Source organism: Pipra filicauda, unplaced genomic scaffold (genome assembly GCF_003945595.2).
Source record: "Pipra filicauda isolate LSUMZ 115617 unplaced genomic scaffold, ASM394559v2 scaffold676_size161992_pilon, whole genome shotgun sequence".
NCBI lineage: Eukaryota > Metazoa > Chordata > Aves > Passeriformes > Pipridae > Pipra > Pipra filicauda.
This window is the reverse complement of record NW_024104838.1, coordinates 118,699-128,462: the sequence shown is the minus strand read 5'-3', so window position 1 is coordinate 128,462 and position 9,764 is coordinate 118,699. Positions and strand designations below refer to the sequence as shown.

The following is a 9,764-nucleotide window of genomic DNA, read 5'->3' as shown; positions in this document are numbered from 1 at the left end:
ACCCTGCTGCCTTGAAGCACTCTTTTCAAGTGCGGCCTCCACAGGAAAAAAAAATTAAGACCACTTTATTTTGATTATAGTGCTTTCCCCAGGCAGGAATTTTTATTTCAGTTAGAATCTTTGAACCATTACATTTTCAGTGAGGCATTTTTATATTTACAGTTGACATCTTCATAGAAGAATGAAACCTTTGAGCAACAGCCCTAAAGCATGATGGTTGCCTGCAGTAAATACTTAAAGTATTTTACATCCAAATGGAGCCTGTTGTTTTTAGCTAAAATTTAATAAACCTTAATGACCTTTCTTTTACTGACAGCCTGCACTTTGAAAAACTAACTTTCCCAAGAAACATATTTGGGTGAATAAATGCCAAACAAAGGCCTATTTAAATCTAAACGTTTTCTCCATTTATAGCTCGTGAACATTTAGTTCCTAAATTCCCAACTGCTACCTGATGTACAGAACAGGGGTGCCTTGGTCGAATCACTTATCATTGATTTCAGAGTGTCACAGGGATCTCATTGACAGGAATCAATTAGAATCCAAAATCAATCAAATATGTTCATGCACTACCATTCATCAAACTTGAATATCCCAAAATTAATTGTAAGCATGTGAAAGAACCTAGAAATAAATTTTGAAAAGGTACAAAAATAAAAATCAGTCAACTTTGAGAATAGTTTATCTGAGCATGTTTCATGCCTGCTGGGGTAAGTTAATGGTGAATCACACCTTCCCTTCCCAGCACAGGCTGAGATATATTCTTTTTGGAACATGAAAATACCCAGGGACTGAAGGCAGAGGACACACCAGTCAGTGATCCAGCATTATTTTATGAACAGCCTGTTACACACCCAATATCAAACATGCTGCCAGGATATTACAAAATGCACAGGTGTGTTACACTCTGAAAAACTGCACATTGTAAGTGAGCCACTGCACTTCAGGAGAAAGAAAGAAGGGAATTCCTGAATCTACCAAAAGCATGAATAGATGTGGCCACTTATCCAAAGAGCTGTTCTTGTTGCTGAGGACTCCTCTCTGAACACATTCATCTGTAATTCTGCCAAGGTAATAAATCCTTCCACTCCTTACAGCACACTCAAAAGCACCCTGCTATTTAATTTCAAAGGAAAAATGGCTGGCATTTCACTTCCTTCCTGATAAGCCAGTGCCAATGGACCTGATTATTCTTTTCTTATTCAAAGCACATCAGTAGTTCCAAAGCACTCTCAGTCTTATCAGGTGTCTGAACAGCACAGTTACTGAAAACAGTTTGTCCTGCTCCTCTCTCCTTCTGCCAGGCTATCAGATAAACCCAACTAACTCTCTGTATTTACACACCATCAAACATAAGCTGTGTCTTCAACCCACTGTAGCCTGTTTCTGGCCTGTTACAGGTTTGCTGCTTGACATTAGTTGTACCCAAAACAGCAGCGGTGAATTACCTTAGAACAAAAATATAGTCACTCCATAGCACAAAACAAAAAAGGGACACAGGATAGGAAAAAAAAAAGAGAGACACATTTTGTGAAGTAAGAATGATCACTCTGATCTCAGCAGTTCATAGGTATTTATCTGGTGCTACTTGAAAAAGAGCCTGGAAGCAGTAGGATTCAAATGCATTCAAAACAGACTTGACAGAGGCCTCAAGAGTAGAAAAACATTTTCTTTTTTTGTTTATTTTATTCTCCTGTCCTCTAGGAACTGTCTCTGATTTGCAAGGGGTGAGAAAGTGAAAGAAAGGAAAATGGTTACAGTGTCTGAAAGTGTTTAAATGCCTTTACAGTTTTTGTCTGTGACAAGACTGATTTTCATGATCCAACCTTCATCTGGCACTAAAAGACCCCCACAAAAACAAACCAAAAAAACACTCTCCCCCAAACAAGCCTCTTGGCAACTCTCCTTTTCATTCAGTGTCTCAGATACAGAATTTTCAGTGCTGACTACTGAGGAATAACACAAGCTCAACTCCTTCAGAAGGGCCACGGCTTTGAAGATTTTCCTTCCTGCACAGCCACAGGGAATAGGCACAGCACCTCCCTTCCTTCTTCTCAGGATGACAGGATATCCTGGGATGAGGGCAGTGTTGGAAGAGTTAAACATTAACCTGGCTGTGCCCTGGGCACTCTCAGCTGGCTAAATGAAAAGTTCTGGAGGGCCAGGAGAAATCCTGAGTTGCAGCTCTGTGATTAAGTACAGCCTTCTTTAGAAGCTGAAGCTCCAGCCCCTGAGTGGAGGCTCCTTCCCACCACCCCTCCCACTGACAGCCCATCCCTGAGTCCTTCTGATGGAGCAGCACAGGGCAGGCACGTGCCCCCCCTGAGCCCATCCTGTGCTCCTGCCTGGGCTCCCGGCACAGAACCAGCCACCCTCTGGATCTGCAGGAGAACAAGGAGCCCAACTGAGCCGAGGGTGCAGCGCCAGGTAATTCAGCCCATTGTTGTTTCTCCCCTGTGACCCCACGGCCTGGGGACTGAGGGGACAGGTGTCATTCAGACCAATGTCAGCCACTGACAGCGGCTGCTCCGCCCTGTAAACCTCACCCAGCACCACCTGGGCCCGAGCAGGTCCTGGAGAAGAGCGATGGGGTGTCCCTGGATGTCACTCAGCTCCTGGGAATCTGATTCTCACCCCTTTAACGCTCAGGGGAACAGTTGGTTGAAGACATGGCACTTCATGGCACTTCAAACCATCTCATCTGTCCCCCCACGTTAACGGCTGCGACGAGAACATTGCTGGGGATTCTTCTGCTGACGGAAATTGCACATAATTCAGCAGAGGAAATCTTGCATTCACGGAGCATTAAACTACCACAGTGGGGGAAAAAATATCCACTTTTTGCTGTAAGAATTTGACCATTCTCCAGAGATAATTTTACTAGCAATGCTGTGCACTTGCTTTTGGAAACACGCTCTGAATCTGTTTTAGACAGCACATGAGTTTTAGCCTTTTTTTTCTTAACTAGATGCTTTTTTTTGGTTTTTGTTTTTTCCATAAAAGTGAAAAATAATTGTGCAGAAGAAACCTCATAGACTTTCTGAAATTAATTCCTCTGAAAACTATTTTAGCATTAACACTTGCCAATTGAGTATATCAGCTTAAACATTAAAGGACAGTGACATTCATCCTCCACAAAGACAGGACCAAATCCTGCAGCCAATTTGATGACAGAAAAAAAAAATAAAAGTAAATAAAGAATACACAGAAAATTGCTTGATCCTTTGTTACATTTCCAGTATATGGAGAACTATACAAACTGCCAGTAGCAGAGTGCTCAGAGTACATAAAGGAGTGTGATTTCACCATTTTGTTAAATATTTGTTTTACTAGATTTTTGTGTCTTGTATTTCATCATCACTTTGTATAAGAAGAAAGGTATCAGATCAGATTGCTCAAACTATCGTGGTATTACTCTGCTCTCCATTACTGGCAAAATCCAGGCAAGAATACTCTTGAACAGACTAATACCCACTATAGCAGAAGGAATCCTTCCTGAAAGTCAGTGTGGCTTCAGAGCCAACAGGAGCACCACAGACCTGGGATTTGTCCTCAGACAACTGCAAGAGAAGTGTAGGGAACAGAACAAAGGTCTCTATGTAACCTTTGTTGACCTCACCAAGGCTTTTGACACTGTGAGCAGAAAAGGTCTATGGCAGATTTTGGAATGTTTAGGTTGTCCCCCCAAGTTCCTTAAAATGATCATCTCACTCCATGAGGATCAACACGGCCAAGTCAGATATGGCAACACACTTTCTGAGCCCTTTTTAATTAAGAATGGTGTGAAACAAGGCTGCATTCTCGCTCCTACCCTATTCACCATCTTCTTTAGCAGGATGCTCCAAAGGGCCACAGCAGACCTCAATGATCAGGACGGTATCTACATTCGATACCGTACTGATGGAAGCCTATTCAACCTAAGGTGTCTGAAGGCCCACACCAAGACCTTAAACCATCTTGTCCGGGAGCTGCTTTATGCTGATGACGCCGCCCTTGTTGCCCACACAGAAGCAGCTCTGCAGCGTTTAACATCCTGCTTTGCAGATGCTGCTGAGCTCTTTGGTCTGGAAGTCAGCTTAAAGAAGACAGAGGTCCTCCATCAACCAGCACCTCAGGAAGTCCCCCATCATCCTCACATCACCATTGGTCAATCAGAGCTCAAATCAGTCCAACAGTTTAATTACCTCGGCAGCCTCATCTCCTCAGATGGTAAGATTGACGGAGAGATAGAAAACAGGTTAACAAAGGCATATTGTGCTTTTGGAAAACTCCACAAAAGAGTATGGGGTAATAAACACTTGAAGAAAAGCACCAAGATCAGTGTTTACAAAGCCATAGTGTTGTCTACTCTCTTATATGGATCTGAATCATGGGTCATCTACCGCCACCACCTGCGTCTCTTAGAACGCTTCCATCAACGCTGCCTCCGCACAATCCTAAACATCCACTGGTCAGACTATGTGACCAACACATCTGTTCTAGAGCAAGCAGCTGTCACAAGTATTGAGGCCATGTTGGTGAGAACGCAGCTGCGATGGGCAGGGCACGTCTCCAGGATGAAGGACCAACCACCCCCTCCCTAAGATCTTGCTTTACGGTGAACTTGCCACTGGCTGCCGCAAGAGAGGAGCCCCGAAGAAAAGATACAAGGACTCCCTGAAACAACATCTCAGCCTTGGCCATATTGATCACCATAACTGGTCTACTCTGGCCTCCAATCGGGAGGCCTGGAGACACACCATCTATAACGCAGCTGTCTCCTTTGAGAACACACGCAGGATCACCCTCGAGGAAAAAAGGCAACGCAGAAAGAACCGTGTATTGCAGAATACACCATCTAAGGAGTCTTTCTGCTGTGCCTTTTGCAATCGGATATGTCTGTCACGTATTGGCCTCATAAGCCACCAGCGTGCCTGTAGCAAATGTGGATAGAGCCTTCCCAAATCTTCGTTCGCGAAGCCCAGCCATGATTATCCAATATAAAACTCTGCTCTTTCACTTCAAAGCCACTACCCCATGTTCTGCTACTACAGGCCTTGGTAAAAAGTATCAGAGATTTACTTAAACTATGAGAACGACATTTTCATCTGCAAAAACATTAATGAGTGCCCAGAGATCTCCCAAGATGGGCTTTAAAGGTCTCAAGCACATGAGCACTAGAGAGGGGCTAAAGAGATGTGGCCTCACTGGTGTGGAGACTGAGGACAGCACAGGACAGCCCTGAGAGGGCTTGAAGGGAGGATTTAGAGATGGTGGATCCTTTTGTCAGAGCAGAAAAGAGCATGAGAAAGAAAGAATTAATGCCAAGTGCAGCTGGGGAGGTCCCGAGTGGACATGAGGAAAAAGGAATTTCACTCCATGGAAAACGCTGCAACACATCAGCCAGGAGGAGTCTGGATGAGGCCAAGGCTTTGTGTGTGCAGGAAGAGCCAGGGAGGACGCAGAGATGTCAGTGCAGGAAGGTGCCAGCCAGGTGGGGCAGCCGGGGGGATGACGACAGCCTGCAGGGAAAGGGGCAGGGCATGGACACCGTAGGACAGCCTGGGCTGGAGAGGAGACAGGGAGGGGGAGAAGCTGAAAGGCCCTGCCAGAGCCACCTTCTGCAGGCCTTTGGCCATGGCTGCTGTCTGTGCCCCTGAGGCCAGGAGGAGGGGAGTGCCCCTTGCAGCCCTGGGGCCTCATGGCCTCCTTGTCCCTGCTCAGCAGCCTGGCAGGTGCCACCCCATGGGCCTGCCCTTGGCATTGCACATCCCACATCCCAGTGCCCCAGGAAGAGCCCTGAGGAATGAGGCAGGGACAGGATCTGCCTTCCCAAGGGCTGGGGGTCAGGGCTTGGTCCTCTGGATTAAGGAAACAAGTCAAGGTTTCTTCAGCATCAGAGCCACCTTTCCCTTGCTTGTCCATCCTTGTCATCACTGTCTGCAGATTTCTGCTCTAACTGGAACCTGGGGACAAGTTCTCAGTTGTGTCCCTCAGTGAGACTCATTAGCACTACAAGAAACTTTAGTGTTTCAATCTCACTTTGACTTCTTGAAAAGTTGTTTGAACTTCCTCTCAGGAACTGAGTCTCATGTAAACAACATCAAACCCCCCTGAGGGTCATGAAATGCCTGGGGCTGTTGCTGTGCTGCTGAGCTGGGCCAGGCTCCTGGCACACAGGGAGCTCCTGGCAAGCAAGAAGAGCTTCAAAGAGACAGCTCTGCCCAGGAGCAGCTCCTCTGCACAGCCCAGCAGGGCTGAGGGCACTGCCTGCAGCACCCAGGGCACAGGAGAGAAGGAACAGAGATGAGAGGCAGCCTGGGCTGGGAGGTGACTGAGCTCTCACCACAGGAGAAACCTTCCCAGGATTTGAAGGAAGAATTCTCTGGCTGTAGGAAAGTTCAGCTTCCCTTCCTGGAGGGATCTCCTGAAGCTGGCACATCCCACAGCTTCCAGGATCTCTCAGCAGGACTCTCCCAGTTGCTGCAGTGCAGGGGAAGTGGCCACATGGCAGAGCAGGGCAGGAGCTGCAGGCAGCAAGGGCAGAGAGGAGAAGGGAGCAGGAGGTTCAAGGGATCCTGGGCTGGGAGGACAGGGCAGAGCTGCTCAGGGCAGGAACCTTGCCAGCCCTTTGCCACGGTCAGGCTGTGGCTGCAGAGCAGTGCAGGTGAGTTCCTGCAAGTGCCTCTGCCAGCTGCCAAATGGCAGCAGTGGCAGGAGCTGTCAGGATGGCTCTGCTGGATTTGCTGGGGTGCAGCAGGAGAAGCTGCTGCAGAGCAGGACTTGCTGCTGCCCCCTCAGAGGCCCAGGGCAAGAAGGTTCCCTGGGCCAGGGCTGGCTGTGGGGTGGGAAGGTGGGGGTGCAGCCAGGGGTGCCCAGGGCTGTGGGGCAGAGCAGGGTCCTGCCCCAGGGCTCTGTGTGCTGGGGCAGGGACTCTGCTGCCTGCCAGGGGCAGCTCTCAGCCCGGCCAAGGAGCTGCCACGGCCCTGCAGGGAGAAGGGGTGGGTGGAAGGAGTGACCCCTCAGGGCAGGGCAGGGCTGGGCAGGGCCCTTCAGCTGCAGGCTCAGGGCTCCTCACAGCTTCAGCTCCACCTCCTCCATTTCCAGGGGCCCTTCTCAGGAAGCACATCCCCCCAGAACACCTCCCCCTTCCCAGCCACCGCAGGGGTCTGGGATCTGCTCTGCAGCCCCTGCCCAGGCAGAGCTGCCCCTGGCACTGGGCTGGGGATGGCTCTGGCAGCACTGGCAGGGAGCTGAGCTGGGCACAGGCAGGGGCTGCTGGCAGGAACAGCTCCTCACCCAGAGACAGGCAGGCAGGGAGAGGGAGCTGCTGCCACAAGGGCTGGGCAGGGGGATGGGGGCCCCTCCCTGCTGTCCCTGTGGCACAGACCCCTTCCCTGAGCAGCTCCTGCCTGGGCTCCTTTCCCAGCCTAAGCAGAGCCTGTGCCCTCAGGCCCACGGGGGCTGGGCTGTGCATTGCCCTGCAGCAGCCAGAGCCCAGGCAAGGACAGGGCCCTGATTTCCAGCTGTCTCTCTGTGTCCCTCCTCCCTTGGCAGCAGCACTGTGGCATTTCACTGCCATCCCCTGCTGCCTGGGCTGTCCCTGTTCTCACCACTGGGTTTTCTGAGCCAGTGTGTGGTTTCTGGGGGGGGGGCAGATTCCTGTGCAGGCCCAAACCCTTTGGGTGCTGCTGTGGGGATGTGTCTGTGGCAGCCAAGTGCCCAAGTGCCCTCCAGGCACCTTCAGGGGATTCAGCTGTTTGCCTGGGTGTCCTGCAGGGCTGCAGGTGCCCTCCAGAAGGGCACAGCTCTGCCATAGGATCTCTGTGCTGCACAGGATCCCCATGGAGAAAACTCCTCAGTGCTAAATCCATGGAAATGCTCTGGGCAGCTGCAATCAGCAGTTTGTGTCTCAGTCTGGGAGGGGAGAGATGAAAAGGTGAGCAGTGTGTCAATCTGTTCTTTGGACATGGATTCCTGGATCTCTGGGCAGTTTCTCTGTAGGGGAACAGTTGAGTGTGATGCTCCTCCAGCTCCAAGCTGCCAGCACAGGCAGCTGAGCCCAGGACTGATGGGCAGAGCAGCTCTTCTCTCTGCACTGAGGGACCGTCCCTGTGCCCCTCAGAACCCACAAGACTTGACCTGCAGTGCAATAGAAATGTCAGGGATTTCAAACCTCCACAACCACTCCTAAGTGTGGCAGGTGCAAGTGGGTGAACAAATCGAAAGAATTCCCTCAGCTGAGTCCTTCATTTGGGCAAATTGCAAACAGCAAAGCTGAGAAGCTCTTGGATGTACCAAAAGTACATTTCATTTGAGATCACCCTGCATTCCAGGTTCCCTCTCCCAGCAGAGCAAGAAGGAGTCCTTGGAAGCCCATCAGAGAGTTCCTGCTTCCAATGGTCCCCTCAGGCAGCAAAAGGCAGAGCTCAGGGGAGGGAGCTGCAGGGAGGTCTGAGAGAGGAGAGAGAGCCTGAGAGTGGGGTGGCTGAGACGGGTAATGTTTGGCTGCAGAAGCCTGGTCTAACTCAGCAGTGACTTTTCCTCCTCAACAGATCAAAATACCCTGGGGAAGGAGCAAACGTCCAACAGCAGCTCCATGGCCCAGTTCCTCCTCCTGGCATTGGCAGACAGGCGGGAGCTGCAGCTCCTGCACTTCTGGCTCTTCCTGGCCATCTCCCTGGCTGCCCTCCTGGCCAACGGCCTCATCCTCAGCGCCGTAGCCTGCGACCACCACCTGCACACCCCCATGGGCTTCTTCCTGCTCAACCTCTCCCTCACAGACCTGGGCTGCATCTGCACCACTGTCCCCAAAGCCATGCACAACTCCCTCTGGGGCACCACAACCATCTCCTACACAGGATGTGCTGCACAGGTCTTTTTACTTTTCTTTTTCACGTCAGCAGAGTTTTCCCTCCTCACCATCATGTGCTACGACCGCTACGTTGCCATCTGCAAACCCCTGCACTACGGGACCCTCCTGGGCAGCAGAGCTTGTGCCCACATGGCAGCAGCTGCCTGGGCCACTGTGTTTCTCTATTCTCTGCTGCACACAGTCAATACATTTTCCATGCCCCTGTGCCAGGGCAATGCCCTGGGCCAGTTCTTCTGTGAAATCCCACACATCCTCAGGCTCTCCTGCTCACACTCCAACCTCAGGGAAGTTTGGCTTCTTGTGGTTAGTGCCTCTTTAGCACTTGGTTGTTTCATTTTCATTGTTTTCTCCTATGTGCAGATCTTCAGGGCTGTGCTGAGGATCCCCTCTGAGCAGGGAAGGCACAAAGCCTTTTCCACGTGCCTCCCTCACCTGGCTGTGGTCTCCCTGTTTGTCAGCACTGGTGTATTTTCCTACCTGAAGCCTCCCTCCATCTCCTCCCCATCCCTGGATCTGGCACTATCATTTCTGTACTCAGTGGTTCCTCCAACAGTGAACCCCCTCATCTATAGCCTGAGGAACCAGGAGCTCAAGGATGCCATAAGGAAAATGATGACTGGATGCTTTTCAGGAGCAATAAAGTGCCTGTTTTCTGGTGTGTAGCATTCAGAATGGGACTCCGTAATGGCCCAACCTTCCTGCTCAGGTTTTTTGTGGAGGTCACCGGGTTCTTCTTGCAATAATTTTCTATGCAATTAAATATTATTATGCATCTGCCTTCTAATTTAATGTCAACCTTTTCATTTTGACACTGAGACTGTATAAATGATGAATTGTGCTCTCTGAGTATTTAAACAAAATAAAGGACCCTGCAGTGCCTTCTTTGTCCAAGATCCTTCTTCTCAGATGT

General features: G+C 50.1%; 1 protein-coding gene across 1 annotated transcript; it reads left to right on the top strand.

Annotated features, from left to right (window-relative positions):
* Positions 1–8,562: 8,562 nt before the first annotated feature.
* Positions 8,563–9,475, top strand: LOC113992595 (olfactory receptor 14J1-like; the record flags this gene model as incomplete). The annotated part of the gene is made up of 1 exon (XM_027730071.2): positions 8,563–9,475. A coding segment is annotated over exon 1 (897 nt), but the record flags the coding sequence as incomplete, so codon positions are not given.
* Between the last annotated feature and the right edge of the window lie 289 nt (positions 9,476–9,764).